This window comes from Cydia strobilella, chromosome 20, assembly GCF_947568885.1.
Source record: "Cydia strobilella chromosome 20, ilCydStro3.1, whole genome shotgun sequence".
NCBI classification, from domain to species: Eukaryota; Metazoa; Arthropoda; class Insecta; order Lepidoptera; family Tortricidae; genus Cydia; species Cydia strobilella.
Window position 1 is genome coordinate 2,321,739 of NC_086060.1, and position 18,609 is coordinate 2,340,347.

At 37.2% G+C, this 18,609-nt stretch overlaps 2 protein-coding genes across 3 annotated transcripts in view; one reads left to right on the top strand and one right to left on the bottom strand.

Moving 5' to 3' along the window:
• The window catches only part of LOC134750557 (complexin), a 414,109-nt gene that overhangs the window by 371,245 nt on the left and 24,255 nt on the right, over positions 1 to 18,609 (bottom strand). The window contains exon 1 of one of the 2 annotated variants that reach the window (XM_063685764.1): positions 15,338 to 15,372. The exons of the other annotated variant lie outside the window; for it this stretch is intronic. The gene's annotated coding sequence lies outside the window, so the exon portion shown is untranslated. Of the gene's footprint in view, positions 1 to 15,337; positions 15,373 to 18,609 lie in introns of those variants that run through there. 2 annotated transcript variants of the gene reach the window in all.
• LOC134750653 (uncharacterized) lies at positions 6,974 to 9,377 on the top strand. The gene is made up of 2 exons (XM_063685876.1): positions 6,974 to 8,745; positions 9,140 to 9,377. The coding sequence occupies exons 1-2, from the start codon at positions 7,093 to 7,095 to the stop codon at positions 9,263 to 9,265; spliced, it is 1,779 nt and encodes a 592-aa protein (XP_063541946.1). The 5' UTR covers positions 6,974 to 7,092; the 3' UTR covers positions 9,266 to 9,377.

Here is an 18,609-nt window from a genome sequence, read left to right on the forward strand (position 1 = left end):
ATTAACGCCATGATGTATGAAACATATTCATGATATGAACTTTCAGTCATAGATTTAAATATCGAAAATTATAGTATAAAGTTACCAGTAATATATCAACCTGTTTAAACAGCCTGTATAAGAGGGACCTAAATGAAAAAATTAAGTAAAAAGTGATTGAAAGATTCATGGAAGTCGAGCAAATTTTGGTTGCTTAGTCAGCTTGTTAGAAAGACTAGACCGGATATATTTTGGTCTAAAGATGAACCATTTGTTACCTGGGCCTAGTATTGATGGGCGCTCTTCCGTAGTCGGATAAAATACATGTGTTTAATTAAATATAATGAAATACAATACAATAAAGTTAAGTGGGTCAAACGAGGGTAAACCCAATACAATCTGAGAAGACTTGAAGCATCCACTTTTAACGGTTCAAAAGATACTGCCCTTTAAAAGACGGTTATACTTACAGGGAGATAAAAGAATATGGGCTTAGTTATATGGACCAGTGGCAACCTTTTCTTACGCAACATTATCTTATATACCAGGGCGCTTGACTTATTTACACAAATAAAAGGTATTTCTAGTTTTAGTTTTAAGGCCGTTCCATCGCTATCACTGTCACATTTCGTAAGATGTTTCTTCAGACGGGAAAGACCATGCGCGCCTTTTATTAATTTTAAAAACGTTGCCTTTTCATTTATTTTAAAAACGTTGCCTTACAATATCGAATTCTAAATCTGTCAATTTACTGTTTAAGTTAAGATTGTATTTTTCTTCTTCTTTTTTTGTTTATAGTGTCACATAATAAAAAAAAGATTATTTATTTTAACATATATAATTATTTATCTTAACTAACTTTGCGGTTTCACTCACGTATTTCGACATGTTTCGGAGAGCCTAGGTCTCCATTTTCAAGCACTAACAGCTAGTTAATGTCTTACACACACACAGTGTGTGTAACAGTTATTTAAGTTAATATGTCTCACGATAGTTTAAATTCGAATATATATTTATGTTTATATCGTATCTTTTACGGTAGCGTTGAAACTGAGCCGATTATAACAAATGAGGTCAATCGATATATAAAAGTTCAATAGCCTATATATAGGTGTAACCAAAGAGGATATAATATAAAAGAGCGGTACTGTCATAGTAAATTTTGTAACCACAGTAAATTCACTGCCATCTATCGACACACTTTAAAACTAAAAATGAAGATTTATAAAAATACGATAAAATGTATTTAAATATGGATAAATGATTTTTTTTATTTGCATTAATTATTTTTATATATATGATTTTCGGTGGATGCGAGCGGCACAGGATCGGTCGGAGTGGCGAGCCTTGGGGGAGGCCTAGTTCTTTCACTGATATGCGTTAAAATTGTTAAATAACACACGAAACCGTCAACGCCCTCTATACGAGAGTAGGCCAAAGGTAGTGGCGCCATCTGATCGTGTATCAAACTTTCGTGATTTTCGAGGCACGTTTTTTCCTTAGACTGTATCCATCTATTACGGAGTTATATCTCTTTGGTATAACATATACTTTACAAAGCGCCATTCTTGCTTTCATGTAGGGTTTAAAAGTTTAAGCTGGCTGCCGCCGACATATTTGGCACTGGCTAGCCTGTGCTATTAATAGCCAAATGGTAGAAAAATGTTAAACTACGATCATGAATTCATGACCAATAAAAACCTCGATTTTTTTATAAGAAGCAGTCGCTCTTGTTAATGGACGCTCCCAATTACAACGACGTCACGTAAAATGATTACTAATTCTCACAGAAATTCCCAAAACCATTCTGAATTCCCTGGATGCGAAGTTAGCCCATAATTATTCCTAACATTGCATTACTGCAAGTTTCCTCTAATAGAATTCCATTATAAAACGAACCCTATGAATTAGAGCGCAGAGTTCATATTCCTTCTACACTATTATTCCCATCGCCGTAATATCTAGGATGCTGCCATCGTTGCAATGCCCACGTGTACAAATATCAACGTTACTACCTTAACAATAAAGTCTAATTTCTGTAATGACAACGTGCACTAAATTGAAACACTCATATAATATTTTTGACCCAAAATAAAAGGTAACAAGCGGCACTTTCCTAATCCAGTAATTTCAATCTTATAATGTTTCGGATAAAGTTCACTTTCAGTTGAAAACTTTTCAATAGTTTACGCTAGTTACAAATTGGAACATAAGTCACTGAAGTTAGAATAGACGACGCGACATAGTTCGTATTGATGCATGCTCCACTTCGCTAGCAAAGTCACATTGTTGAAGAACTTTTCATTCGATCAATAGAGTTAAAGAGAAATGTGATGGAAGAGAACTGATGTATACAGGATGGTTATTCAAATGGGTCAGTAGGAAAAAAAGATTGACGGCCTGTCTGACCTAGTGGATAAGTGTCATATTATGAAACCAATTGTTCTAGGATAAAATCCTGGCAATGGCATTTTTTGTGTGACGAGCACGGATATTTGTTCCGGAGTAATAGGACCTATTTACATAATAGTAGGTATCAAGCAGGGTAGGTAGGTCGCAGGGGCCTATGACAGCCTGATATTTGGCCACTGGGCGAAATCGCATGCGCCACATGCAGACTATCAAAGGTAACTTTTTTAAATATGTTAAATATGTTAAATTTAGGTTAATTTTAAGTTTAATATAATTTATTTTTTTAATTTTTAATATTATGTAATTCTATGGATGTAATATGTAATCCGAAATAAAAGCTTTTTAATATAATTTATAGTAAACACCTGGGGTTTACTATGTGTGAATTTAAATATTTATAAATATTTATTATGTATCCCTTCCTTACTAATATCATAAATAGCCCAATGTTCTTCCATCTGAGCTACTAAGACCGACACAACTAGAATAACAAGACTGGGCTATCCAATGGTAGTGAGTTCAAGTCTCACTCAAGACAGTAAATTTTTGCACTTGTAATCACTACATATTATAAAACAAAGTCGCTTCCTGCTGTCTGTCTGTCCCTATGTATGCGTAGATCTTTAAAACTACGCAACGGATTTTGATGCGGTATTTTTTAATAGATAGAGTGATTCAGAAGGAAGGTTTATATGTATAATACATTAGCATTGCACTCGTGCGAAGCCGGGGCGAGTCGCTAGTTTATTTATAAGCTTCATAGCATTGTTCGCAGATGTTTCTATTTGATACAAAATTAATTTCGTCTATATATTAGTATTTTCCGTCGCTGTACGCTATTGCCTCTGTTGTTTAACATAATTATTGAAAGTCATAATGTAATGATTGTCATATTATCATTAGTCATAATTTGGTTTTTCTCAGAAACGCGTAACTTTTCAGGATTGCCATAAAACAAACCTAACCTAACCTATCTATAGGATAACCTGAGGAAAATCCTGAAAAGTCAACGGTTTCAGAATTATGACTAATGATAATATGACAATCATTACATTATGACTTTCAATAATTATGTCAAACAAAGGGACCCCGCTATTGCTAACATATAGTTTGTCAAAGGACTGTCTCATTTCAAACATAGACAGAGAGAATCGTACTATCTTTGTCTTACACTAGTACTAGCACCCAAAAGAAAAGGATGAGTAGAGTTTTTTTGTCCTTATTTACTGACAATTTGGTTTGACCAACTATATCTTTATTCGCTTCAAAGTAGTGCCATTTCGCAAACTAAATGCATTTTGACAATAGAAATAGAAAATCGCTTTAGGAACGCCAAATGTTATATAAATCCAAGCCTGTGCTTTAAAGTAGTTCGTCGATTTGCCCGACTGAATCTAGCGTCTTTATAGGTATGTAAAAAAACAGCCAAGTGCGAGTCGGACTCGAGCACGAAGGGTTCCGTACTATCATAGAGTAACTTATACTAGAGCGGTACTGTCATAGTAAATTTTGTAACCCCAGTAAATTCACTGCCATCTGTCGACACACTTTAAAACTAAAAATGAAGATTTATAAAAATACGATAAAATGTATTTAAATATAGATAAATGATTTTTTTTATTTGCATTAATTATTTTTATGATTTTGACCCATGTTCTTTCACTGATATGCGTTAAAATTGTTAAATAACAAACGAAACCGTCAACGCCATCTATACGACTGTAGGCCAAAACTAGTAGCGCCCTCTGAACGAGAATCAAATTTTCTTGATTTTCGAGGCACGTTTTTTCCTTAGACTGTATCCATCTATTACGGAGTTATATCTATCTTTGGTATCAGTATACAATGAAACTAAATTACTACTACTACTATTAGGTACATATACTAATATAAAACAAAAAATAGGCAAAATAAATTCTTAGATATACAAAGCAGACAAAAAAAAAACACTTTCAATCTGTTAATGTAGCTTCAGTCAACAACAAATTTTATATAAAGTCACAGTTTTAAAAGCCTGATTCAAGCTCAAACTTCATTTTCAATTTAATCTCTTCCCGCCATGTTTTTGCTGCTGATGCCGATTCGAACTTACAAATTTATGTAAATTTGATTTCATTTCGACACTCGCCCGTGCGTCTCGTTCGTTTTCATAGCTTATACACATCTTATTGTGTGCTTAACTCGTTCCCGTCTTTCCTTTCGACATCGCAATGTTAAGAGAATCAAAAGCCAATTTTTACACCGCAATTTTACACTGTGGAAATTTCAGTAGGTAGGTACCTAGTCGAGACTATGTACATACTTGGGTCGTACACCGAAGTGCGACTTGGAGCACCTGTACAGTCCATTTACCACATTGTCCACGAATGGTCAAAAAGAAAGTACACAGGAGCTCCTCTGGACTTACTTAAGCTAACCGAAAACGCAGTCCATCGGGTGAATAATCTAGATAATAATTTGTAAAGAGACTATGAATTTTACTAATGCCATACGACTAAATAAATAAAACCTGGGTCGTTATCATTTTTAGGGCTCCGTACCTCAAAAGGAAAAAACGGAACCCTTATAGGATCACTCGTGCGTCGGTCTGTCCGTCTGTCACAGCCTATTTTGCTCCAAAACTACTGGCCCAATTAAGTTGAAATTTGGTTCATTTCACTTACGTCTCACATAAAAAATACGTTGTTTAAATTGTGTAATGTACGGAATCCTTGGAACGCGAGTTCGACTCGCACTTGGCCGGTTTTTTATATTGTCTATAAAAGAGGGTTTTTTCGGAAATGTGTTTGACCGTTATATATTTCGATGTGAAAGACAATCATCTTTCAATTCAAGATGAATATCAAAAACTATCACCACTAACCTACACCCCAACCCAGATATTGTGGTCAAATGCTTACGTTTTACTAAAAAGTCAAACTCAATATACCTATTATTTATTTAAATAGGCCTAGCAACAAGGACTTTTAAATCAAACCAAGCACTTTAATATAAAAAAAAAAAAACTGAGAAGAAAATCAGTGACGATCTCATATCCTAAAAATATATTATAATAGTACCCAAATCTTAAAGAAAAATTGAAGTAACAACATCTCAGTAAGAAATCAATTACATATTTCCAAAGCTCGAATGTCGCTCGGTAACCTTTTCGATACAAAATACGCTGAAATATTTTGGATATAATTTTGGAACGATACTCCAGAGCTGATGGAGCTCACGATATCGGGATTAAATTTGTATGTATATATGTATATATGCCTCTTATATACAGTCGACATAAAGTCAACGTTAAAAATGTGTGTACTATATAAGCTACAAAAGTTAGAATTAATTTATAAAGTGGGTTTGCACTTTTACAGCTAGTCGATATTATATACCTTACCTACATTATACATGATGCTCTCCTGACCGATTTCGGCCACAGCGGCTGTGTGCTCTGGAGTAGGCAATTTTAGGCGTTATTAGTGTAGCTGATCCGCTCTCTGGTGCGCCCTTAGGTGGCTCACGTACCCTATCTTGCTAAATACTAGAGCGCATTTTGGGCACGTCAGTGCACCACATAGTTGTAGGGAATTGAGGTTGGCGGCCGAGCCTTAAGCTCATCTCGTTTGTTGTCGAGTTCACTGCAGCGTTCAGTCTGAAAATCGCTGACTGGATCATGAATAAGGCGCCGCCATTCGGGCCGCTGCGCTGCCTTTCGTTCCCAGTCAGAGGGCTCTAGTTTGCATCTCTTTATATGTCTTTTCAGAACATCCTTATATCGTAAGTACTTATATACATACACTAGCGACCGCTTCGCACGGGTAGTTTAACTAATATACACAAAACCTTTACAAATTATACATATAAACCTTCCTCTTCATATTCATATTTATTCATATTTATTTATTGCATCCATGGTACACAGGTGTTACATATATAATAGTTTCACATGGGCCCTGGTAGGGCAAGGCAATTATCTTAAATCTAAAGATTAATTTATATATAGGTATGTACAATATATTTGACAGTGTCTTATTTAACTTTTAATAATTTCATAGTTGTATTATATAATATATAGTTATTTCTAAAGTCCATAACTGATTTTATTTTACCAAAATTTATAAAATTAAAAATAAATCACACTATTTAAAAAAAAACGCATCAAAATCCGTTGCGTAGTTTTAAAGATCGAAGTATACATAGGGACAGCGGATATATTTTATTAGCGGATTTATACTATGTAGTGATTATACATGTAGGATGCGTGGATCGGAATGTAAGGACCGAAAGAGTGAGTGAGAGAACGAACTGCAGAATGAACGATGTGTAAATGAGAGAGTGTGATGCTGAGTGTTAGTGCGTGCGAAAGAGATGGCAAAACGCCATCGGCAGATTTAAAAAACGTAACGAGATGGGAGGACTTCTTGTTCGGAGCGCTAAGAAAAGACGTGCCGTTGTGTTAATTGTTTCATTTGCCAATTTATTTTAAATATATCCAGTAAATTTCTTAAAGAGTGTTTATTTCAAAATCCACTTCCTACAGTGGTGTCAGAAGCGGGATCAAGCCGATATACGACGTAAAGACGAAGAAATCTGGATTCGCCGGCGGCAAACGAACAAAGACGTACCGCGATTGCCGTTGTGACTGCGTGGTTTGAAAATTTGAAGACGATAAAGACGAATTACGACGTCGAACTACGTTGAAGGCAAGGCGTAAACATGTCTCCAGGCAAACGTAACGGCAGACAACAAGACTATAACGACGGAAATGCTGAAACATCACGAGATAATGGCATGACGATGTTGCATCTCACTGAAGGGCTGATCCCCAAGTTCACTGGTCAAGATAAGACGTATCCAGCGACCAGGTGGGTTCAAGACGTCGAGGACAGCACCGAGCTCTGTGGATGGACTCCGTTGCAACAGCTGTTGATGGCGAGGCGGTCGTTAGCAGGAACGGCGTCACTGTGGTACCGAGCAGAGCGCATTTTTAAGACGTGGGACGAGTTTAAAGCCGCTATCCTCAAGGAGTTCCCTGATAACATCGACGCGAAGGCTATACACGAGCTGATGAGTTCCAGACATAAAAAATCAAGTGAATCGTGTTTAGAGTACTTATTTACCATGAAAGAGTTGGGTAAGAGAGGAAAAATGCCTGACTATGTATGCATTAAATACATAGTAGAAGGAATCAAGGATCAAGAGGTAAATAAAATAATGTTATACGGCGTTACGACATACAGTGACCTGAAAGAAAAACTGAAGATTTATGAACAATTGAAATCAAACATGGCGAGTTCGAGTTCAACCCGAGACACAAGTCGTTCGAAGCCGGCAGAGAAAAATGAGAAGACGCACGGGCGAGTCATACGTTGCTACAGCTGTGGAGAAAAGAATCATTCGTCAGCGGACTGTCCCCACAAAGAGAAAGGGTTAAAATGCTTCAGATGCGACGATTTTGGGCATATTGCATCTCAATGCAAAACGGCTGTGTCATCTGCAAGTTCTGCAACAGCAAATACTTCAACTTCACACGGGAAGAGTGACGTGAAATCGGCAACGAGCGGTGAGGGTGGCAGCACTGGAAGAAAATGGCCTACCGGGACGAATGGCGCTAGTGTTGCAGCGAAACGTGTTTTTTACGGTTCGACGGGTGATGGTGACATCCCTAGTAGCGATGACGTGATTGGCGGATCGAGCGCAATGGCGGCGAAGCATTGTCTACTAGCTGTCATGGCCGGCGAGGTCGAGGTAAACAACACGAACCGAACGATTACACCGAAAAAGAAGCCGGTGAAACGAGTTCATTTGTTGGGAAAAGATGTTATGGCGTTGGTTGACTCTGGAAGTGAAATAAGTTTGATGACAATCGAGTGCTACAACGATTTAGGTGCGCCAGAGTTTGACAAAACTGACGATTTCTTAACGGGACTTGGCGAGAACCAAGTGGAGTGTTATGGACAAATTATGTTAAATATAGAAATAGACGAGTTGTGGTATAAGGACGTTAAGTTTCATATAGTTCCTAATCGTACCGTGCCGTACAGTATGATTCTCGGTGAAGATTTCTTGTTACGTGTCACACTTGTTATGGAGTCTAACAATGTATGGTTCATACCACTTGATAGGTGGGTGTGTGAGATAAGGGTGTGTGATTCTCTTGTTACAGGTTCTAGTGCAGACGTTGAGAAACGGGTGAACGACCTGGTGGAGTCATACGTACCGCGTAAGACAAAGGAAGCACCTGTCAAGTTGAAAATCGTGCTAAAGGATGACATCCCTGTTGCACAACGACCCCGAAGACTGGCTCCAGCTGAACAAGAGGAGGTTGACCGGCAAGTAAATAAGTGGCTTGAAGACGGCGTGGTAAGGGTAAGCTACTCAGAGTATGCTAGTCCTTTGGTTCTTGTAAAGAAAAAAGATGGTAGCATTAGGGTATGTATTGATTACAGACGACTTAATCAGAAGATTGTGAAAGACGAATATCCTATGCCAGTAATTGAAGATCATATTGACAAATTGGTGAATGCAAGAGTTTTCAGCACACTGGATCTGAAAAATGGATATTTTCATTTACCTGTAGACGAGGAATCAGTTCAGTTCACTTCATTTGTCACAATGACAGGACAGTTCGAGTTTCTTAGGGCACCTTTTGGCCTTTCCCTGTGTCCTAAAGTGTTTACCAGATTCATCACTGCAAGCTTTAGAGACCTCATTGCCAGAGGTGTAGTGTTGATATTTATTGATGACTTGATTATTCCCGCAGAGACTGAGGACGAGGCTGTGGTCCGGCTGGGTGAAGTATTGGAAGTGGCCTCGCAATATGGGCTGGACATTAACTGGAAAAAGTCGCAGCTTGTCCAACGACAAGTGGAGTACCTTGGACATGTGATCCAAGATGGGCAGGTGCGGCCTTCCCCTGAAAAGACGGATGCGGTTGCCAGATTCCCCGAGCCTACCAATACTAAGCAATTACAGAGTTTTATAGGACTAACATCTTATTTTCGAAAATATATACAGAATTTTGCTATGATTGCAAAACCACTGACGGACCTGTTACGACGAGACAACAGTTATGAGTTTAATGATGAATGCCGAGCTGCTTTTGAAAAACTGAAGAGGAGACTGGCGAGTCAACCAGTGCTTCGCATATTTAACCCCAGACTGCAGACTGAGATGCATACAGACGCCTCGATGGCAGCGATCTCTGCAATCCTTTTACAAAAAGGAGAAGATGCAGAGCTGCATCCTGTGTATTACATGAGCAGAAAGACGACACCAGCAGAGAGCAAGTATACGAGCTATGAACTTGAAGGCTTGGCAATAATAGAAGAAGTAAGGAAATTCCGCTGTTACCTATATGGAAAACACTTTAAGATTGTCACAGACTGCAAAGCATTTCAAATGACATTAAATAAGAAAGATTTAGTAATGTCAACAAGAGTGGCAAGGTGGATACTACTGCTGCAAGAATATGACTTCGAGATTGAGCACAGAGCCGGAAGTAAAATGCAGCATGTGGATGCACTCAGCCGAAACCCATATGTGGCAGTATGTAACGGGCCGATTCATCAACGGCTAAAGACGTCACAAGAAAACGATGATGGGCTAAACGCGATCATAGAGGTGCTCAAGAAGAACACACAGTATCAGGACTACTACTTGGAAAATGGTTTGCTCTACAAAGGCATACAGAAGCATCTCGTGGTACCAAAGACTATGGAAACCGAGATTATAAAGAGAGCACATGAGAATGGCCATTTTTCAAAAAAGAAAATGATTGAGCTTATCAGTAAGGATTATTACATCAAGAATTTAGAAAGAAAAATAGAAGAGTTTATAGTCACGTGCATACCATGTCTGTTGGCGGAAAAGAAGAGTGGAAAGCTAGAAGGGTTCTTGTATCCAATTGATAAACAGGAGCTGCCGCTAGATACTCTCCACATAGACCATATTGGTCCGATGACAGAAACCAAGAAGCTGTATAACCACATTTTGACAATCGTGGATGCATTTACCAAGTTTGTGTGGCTATTCCCAGTTAAGAGTACTACTGCCAAGGAAACAGTAGATAAGATGATGATATTTCAGCAATGTTTCGGAAACCCGACTAGAATCATTACTGATAGAGGCACCGCGTTTACTGGCTCTCAGTTCGAGGACTTCTGCAAAGACGAAGGTATTGACCATGTTAAGATTACTACGGGGGTACCTCGGAGCAATGGCCAGGTCGAACGGATTCACAAAGTGATGACCAGCGTTCTGACCAAGCTATGTATTGAAGAACCGACACACTGGTACCGCCATGTGAGTAGAGTTCAGCGAGCCATCAACAGCACCCATCAGCGCAGCATTAATACTACGCCATTTGAGTTGCTAATTGGTACGAAAATGAAAATAAAGGAAGACTACGATATCTACGAACTGATAGAGCAAGAGAACAGAGACAGTTCTATGGCTATTAGAGAAGAAAATAGAAAGAAGGCTAAGGAGCAAATTTTAAAGATACAAGACGAGAATAGGAGGACCTACAATAAGCGAAGGAAGCCAAGTACACTATACACTGTGGGCGATAGAGTCGCTATTAAGAGGACCCAGTTTGGTGTCGGCATGAAGCTCAAACCTAAGTTTCTAGGTCCATATGAAGTCGTTGGATGTATGGGACGTGATCGCTACAAGGTGAAGAAACTGGACAGCACAGCCGAAGGTCCGGGAAACAGTACTACTTCCTGCGACAACATGAAGCCATGGCCTGGTGAGGAGTAAGTCGGTAAGATTTTGATGTTTTATGTCACCATAACAATATTTAAATTGTAATGTGTGCCTTTTATTTAAATATTTAACGTGTACGTGTTCCTTAAACTTAAATGTTCAATGTGTAACTGTATTGCATAAAGTTATGTAAAAGTTTATTAATGTTACGAGAAAGCTTTTAACTTTTGTTTTGATACTGTATGTACGTATACTGATGTTGATGTATACCTAGTTTTTGTATGTTGTGACTTTGTGCCATACTATGTTAAACTTAAAATATGCTTAGCAGTAAAAGATTATGTTACGTTACCTAATTGCTAAAATCTATGTGATATGCTATTCAATCTCACGGATGTATCTAGATTAGTATCATGATTCCTATTGTTCCAAATTAAGTTATAACTAGAGTATAGAGTAGAGACGGTGTTTGTATAGTCTGAGGCCAGACTAAAGAGTAGGACGGCCGATCTGTAGGATGCGTGGATCGGAATGTAAGGACCGAAAGAGTGAGTGAGAGAACGAACTGCAGAATGAACGATGTGTAAATGAGAGAGTGTGATGCTGAGTGTTAGTGCGTGCGAAAGAGATGGCAAAACGCCATCGGCAGATTTAAAAAACGTAACGAGATGGGAGGACTTCTTGTTCGGAGCGCTAAGAAAAGACGTGCCGTTGTGTTAATGGTTTCATTTGCCAATTTATTTTAAATATATCCAGTAAATTTCTTAAAGAGTGTTTATTTCAAAATCCACTTCCTACATACATAAGACATTTAGTTGAAATTATTAATATCTACTAAGCACTTTCTGCTGTAGTAACAGTAACAAAGATTTTGTAGATATTATTTAGTCATTTTCGAAATTATTCAGTTACAAAGTTATCCAATATATCGATATAAATAAAAGATGTAAGATGTGTAGAAATAAGTAACAAAAAATTGTGGCCTGTAATACCTTATTACCAATAAATTATGTCTATGTCTATGTCTAATATACGAATAAGAATTAATGTCTAATTAATTAATTAATTTTTTTTTTTTTGTTTTTTTTTTTTTTTAGATAAATTTAATATTAATAATTTTATTTATAAAGAAAATCTTAAAAAATAATAATATTTAGTTACATGTAAAAAATCCGCAACGCAGGCTTCGTCAGGTGGCTACAAATGCAAATCAGCAACATGCTTCGTCCCAAAAATACCAATGATGATATCCGCAACAGGCTTCGTCACTTTTTTTTTTTTTTATATATTAATTAATTAATTTCTTAATGTCCTGTGGCCCACACTAGGATATGCCTGACGCTCATAAAAACGACGCAAACGTGGTAGCCGGATTCGTAACATACAGCCAAAGGTTAAGCAAAAACTAGGTAAACTAAGGTGCTAGGTCAGGTATATAAACCACGTTAAATATGTGTGTACATTGTGTAATGTGTACCTTACCTACTGTGTTGTAATAGAACATTAATGTAAAGATTTACATTTTTGACGTCAAACGTACAGCGCACAGATCACACGTGACTAGTTGGAGCATAAAAAATAATTCACGGTCAACAGCCATTACACATTGGAATACGTACGTAATGAGAATGAGAATTCACATCGTATCGTATTTATTGTCAGAGCGATCGTACGTTTCACGTTCACATTTACGACCTTTATTCGTGTAAATTACAAATACCTACAAAAAGTGACCGTTGCATTTTGTTTTAAATAAATAAATAGAAATTGAAGTGAGTACCAGGAGGAAAAAAGTGAGAAGATAATGTGTTGTTTTAAAAATTGTCACTTTTGACTGAACATCAGTGGACCTTATAATATATTTACAAAATATTAAAAATTATCAGCTTTAAATGGTGTAAGGTGCAAGTGCCTGCCAGTTTTGTGGCTCACGGCGTAATACGGAAAATAGACACACCTAAGTTCAAGTAAAAGATCGCCTTTCGTTGAAGTTATTTAAGAAGATAGTACATTTTACCACAAGTAAAGGCACTTAAAGCGCCTGATTTAGAACTTCATACCTATTTCTCGGAAGTTCATTCTAGTCCAAATAAAATATCACGGCTGTGGGACGCTAGAGAATAACGCAGACTCTATCAATGGTAGTCAATGCACCGTTATGTCAGGTGATGCAAATTGAACGCAAATGGGATCGAACGCCGTCACTCAGTGTAATGGGGCAGAATCGGCGCAGGAATGGCATATTTTTGGCATATTACTGTTTTTAGGGAACATTGGTAAGCTGTATATATGTACTTTTACTCTGATATAATATACTACATATTTGCGAAGCATTTTTGTCCGGCTTCTATGCTTTAGTTATTATTCTGAGGTTTGCAGAGATCCTACCGGTAAACGAGAATCCGAAATTTCGCTATCTGCCTCTTTATCGCTCGAATATGCAAGAATGACACGGATGTTAGATAGCGAAATTTCGATTCTCTTGTTTTGTGGTAGACCCTCAGATTGTGGTAGTGGCGCCCCCTGCGCAGAGTGTCGCGTAATATTCCCTATTCCTTGACCGTACCTACTAAAAAGCATTTTGTATTTTGAAAATAGAAAATAGGTCCCAAAAACTATTTCAAATAAAATACAAAATGGGTATTTTACATTTTGTGTTTGCATGTTAAATAAAGTATTTCAAAATACCTACGGATACGTCATTACCAAACTTAAATAGAGCTGGGCGGGACATGTATGTAGAGTAATGGCAGGTGGGCCAAAATATTAACGGAATGGTGGCCGCTTTCAGACGAAAGGAAAGCCTGGCGTCCGTTGGCTCGTTGGGTGGACGACATTCGGAAGACTGCGGGTCACTTCTGCATGAGATTGGCTCAGGACCGGGATAAGTGGCGTACTCGAAGAGAGGCCTATGCTCAGCAGTGGGCGATAAAAGGTTGATATGATGATAATATACTTATAATACAATGTCTAAAATATGTATTTCAACCAAAGCTAAAGCTAATTAAAGCTTTCAACCAGAAGAAACAATTATTGAAATCCCGTTTATCATGCAGAAGCAAGAAGCTACTGATTAAGGTGTACATCTGGAGTATAGCCCTTTATGGAAGTGAAACGTAGACAATGACCCTAAGAGATAGAAAGAAAATGGAAGCATTTGAAATGTGGTGCTGGAGGCGAATGGAAGGCATTAGTTGGAAAGACAGGATAACGAATGAGGAGGTGCTAAGAAGAGTGAGTGAAAGAAGAGCTATTCTGAACACTATTGCAAATAGACGCGGGAAAATGATTGGACACTTAATACGACACGACTACTTCTTTAAAACTATCCTGGAGGGGCGGATAAGAAGGAAGCGGAGTAGAGGAAAACCCAGACGCAGCTTTTTAGATCAAGTGAAAGAAAAAGTAGGGGTCGTGTCGTATCAAAAAGTCAAAGAGCTGGCGCGGGATAGGGAAACTCTTAAGTTAATGATGATGAAAATATGTATTTCATAGTGTACGCAAATAATCTGTGGCAACACATTCCCCCCGAAGCGAAGGTCTATTTGAACAGGCTGCTACAAACTTTACAAGAAGCAAATTAAATATACAGAAAGTTACCTCACGTACAAATGTAGCGTATAGAGATGAGTTAACTAGTTTGTAGGACTCATTTATGTTATTCTGAGTGAGGTAATTCCTTTCATTCCAGAGCGCTGGCAAGCGAGCTGGAGAGCGTGCAAGTGTAAAAATATGGGTGCACACATCTTTCTCAACAATATGTCCCATAGCTCTTATGTTGGCGAATTAAGAACTATGTAATATATTTTTGAGTAAGTTGTATGCAACCATATTTTTACACTTGACTACCGATGAGTTTTTTTATGTATTTTAGTCGCTTTTTTAGTCAAACGTAGGGGGTTGGACTTTTTTTTCATGTTATGATTATCGTAAAAATTAGGTTCGAAAAACAGATTTCATACAAATTTTTAAATGCTCCTAACTTTTACAACAATTATAAATAAATGAAAATGTATTGTAGGGGCATAGCTCTGCTGTGGTTGATATATATAGGTATTACAAATTGCTTTAAAATATTTTCAATAATGTTAATATCGAGAGAGAAAAATGAGGACTACGTTTGTATGAAAAGGCGATTTCGCGCGGCTCCTCCACTTTCGTCTTAAAGCGTATAGAATAATGGATTATTACATGTAAAAGGAAAAGAAATCAGATAATATTTGATTTCCCGTAAACTGAAAGCTATACTGACTCGAAAGTAATGGATTGGCCTGGTGATATTTACCGGCAAGAGAAATAATTTCAACAATAATACGAAAACTTCATCTTGAATAAAATAAACAAAATTAAACGAAATTAATTAACAATCAAAAGAAAATGTTCAACATAATATCCTTTAAGATTATTTTTATTAATATCTCAATACTGTAAAATTAAAATGCATTTTCTTTTTCCTTTTGTAATAATCTTAGTAAGCTCAAGAATCAAAATTATTAAATATTAACATAAAAAAATAGTATGTGTATATACATACCTTCATTAGGTTGTTAGTTTAGGTTGTTATTTAGCCATTAACTGTTACTTTAAGTTTACTGTTTCCTTTTTTTTTAAATGCTGTGTTTACCTCTAATTAGTTATGCATCACTGAATGTTTCTTATGGTTTAACGTAAATTAAATGTCAGATGTAATAACTGTTGGTAGACCTTAATAAATAAAATAAAATAAAAATAAATCATTGTATTTTTCAATCCAACTGCAAATGAAACACGAAACATATATTGCCAACCCTAAGTGAAGGGGAAAGCTCGGAAAGGGTTGAGGGGGGAAGGGTAGCCTTCGATACATGTTACCTGTGGGAGAGAGGGGGAGACGATTTCCCGCTTGACCGGAACGCTTTGTTTATTTTAATATCTTGATTATTTTTAAACCTTTTGATGGATTCCGACCTTTTGCGACCTGTTTTTGTATTTTCTTACCGAGCGCTCATGGCCGATTTGTCGCCGGCAGATCGTAATGTTCCTAGTGTGTAATGTTTTGACGATTTTCACATTAAACTAATAGATAGGTAGGATAGGTTCGTTAGGTTGCTTCAGATGCCCGAAGGGAAAACTGCCCAGAAATAGGAGCCCCGCGTCGTCAACTCAGGGAACGGATCAAAAAATTTCACTGCCTGCTATACCTGATCGGCTGCCGACAGATATAGTAATATATTAAATACGCAGTATTCAAGAAGTTTGTGGTGCAAAAACTTACTCTTAAATACCTACATGATATTTATTGTTCCAAATTAATATACGTGACACGTACCTATTTATTTACTAATTCAGGGAATAGTAAGAAAATTTAATGATGTTACTGCTAAATCAGTGCTCGAATTCATATAGACTAAATCCTATTTATTGTGGACAAAAAGTTTGGAAATCATCTAAAAAATCTTCAATATAATAACAATACTGTCTTTGAGCCAGTAGGTACAAAATATCTTTACGAGTATCTATAGTAAGCAGGGTTGATACTAAAAAGCAACATAACAGCCAACTGTAATAAATATGAGTGTTGGGTCCTAGGACAAACATCGTATGTCAAAAACAAAAGGCCTAGCCTATTCTGCCTTACCTAATCAAACAACCTATTGTTTTGGGCCAATATCTGCCCGTGTAAGCATTAATATATCATAGACCTGCAGACGCATTTCAATTTTAAAATACAATCTTGATTTGATTTTAGTTTAAATGATACGTACCAATATAAAGGTTGTTTTTTTTTTATATCTGACCATTCTTACTATTATATATAATTAATTCTTACTATTGCCCAACCCCAAAAACGCGAGAGAAAAAAACAGTATTTTTTTTCGTTCTTCTTGGGGTCCATCCCATAGAAGTTTTTCATTACGGTCAAGTAGGACTGCAGAATAAGTGTGGCCGGCTTCACATTAAGGCCTGTTTACACATTGATCAGTGTTTAGTACAAGTTCATATCTACATTTTCTACTAAACGAAAGTAGCAAGTACCAAAAATAATGAACTTGTAATAAACATTAATCAATGTGTAAACAAAGGGCCTACCGCGAACCACGTCCGACGTGTTGCCTCCCTGTCACACTTACATACGAACTTACAAGTGCGAAAGAGAGGCAACACGTCGAACGTGGTTCGCGGCCTCATTTACGCGTATTGACCTTATTTCAAATATGAACACAAATCGTATTAAATTAGTATAAATATCCACCTTCACGCAAAGCAATAGTAAAAGTTCAACAAAACGAAAACTTGACGCTCGAGAAACGCCCAAGTCAGCAGACACCTTCAAAATGGAATACCGATGTTTCATTTCAAACACAGGCTTACACTCAATGAGGATTGATTTCCACCATTGACTTACTTTCTAGATAGATCATTAAAGACCACACAATAGTAGTTCCATGGTGCCATGGTTGTCGGATGTATCCGTTTATGATTACGACCAGCAGTACTTATTTAACTACTTCTTTTGAAGTGAAACCTTATGGGACTTCCAACTGACAGTTGCGTTAAACGTTTAAGGGCGTTCCATCGGTTTGCCGCTGTCTTTGTCACATTTCGCAAGAAAGAACGGGAAAGAACATACGCGCCAAGTGTCAATTTTGATCGAATTTTGTCGGTTTTTATTTATTTTAAAAAGTTACCTTACAACATCGAAATTCTAAAGCTATGAAATTACTATTTACGTTAAGATTGTTTTTTCTTCTTTTTTTGTATATAGTATCACATAATAAATAACCGAGTAAAGTAGGATTAAAAGTCCGAGTTAGAGGTTACTTTGGGAATTAATTGTATCGAGCGAAGTGTCATAATTCGTGTATCGGAAGAAGAAGAATGTTGTTAAAGATAATATAGTCAAGAACTACATATATTTTTTCCACGTCTACGAATATCAACGCCTCTTAGAAAAACATGATCATATAAGGAGATTTTTCGCCTTCTGGCTCAGGGAACCGCCTTAACGCTACCATGGATAATTTAACATTACGAAGTTTCACTTCTTCCGCGCGGAGGGACTCCACGCACTGTTTTTTTCCGTCATCACTCTTGGGTACCTGGGGTCCGCTTGGCAACTAATCCTAAAAATTTGAAGACACTAGTTTTTACGAGAACGACTGCCATCTGATCCTCCGAGTCTTCCGACCCAGAGGGAAACTAGGTACTTTTGGAAACAATTTTTTCTTCGCTGATAAGCGAATGGTAAATATCATATGATATATCGTACCTAATAATATAATGAAAATAATGTAATGAGTTTTTCGGAACTTATGTACCAAATATTATTTGATATTGACTACTACTAGCTTTTCGGTGAAGGAAAACATCGCGAGGTAACCTGCATACATCTGCGAAGAAATTCAAAGGTGTATGTGAAGTTTCCAATCCGCATTGGGCTAGCGTGGGGATTATAGCCCAAGCCCTCTCGCGCATGAGAGGAGACCTATGTGCCCAGCAGTCGACCTAATATATAGGCTGAAATTTATTATTATTTTATATCGT

Bases quoted from the DNA above. Each gene is read 5' to 3' on its own strand.
- LOC134750653 (XM_063685876.1), top strand. From the start codon at position 7,093: ATGTCTCCAGGCAAACGTAACGGCAGACAACAAGACTATAACGACGGA. The intron at 8,746-9,139 runs GTAAGCTACTCA...TTATTCCCGCAG, and splicing joins TTGAAGACGGCGTGGTAAGG to AGACTGAGGACGAGGCTGTG.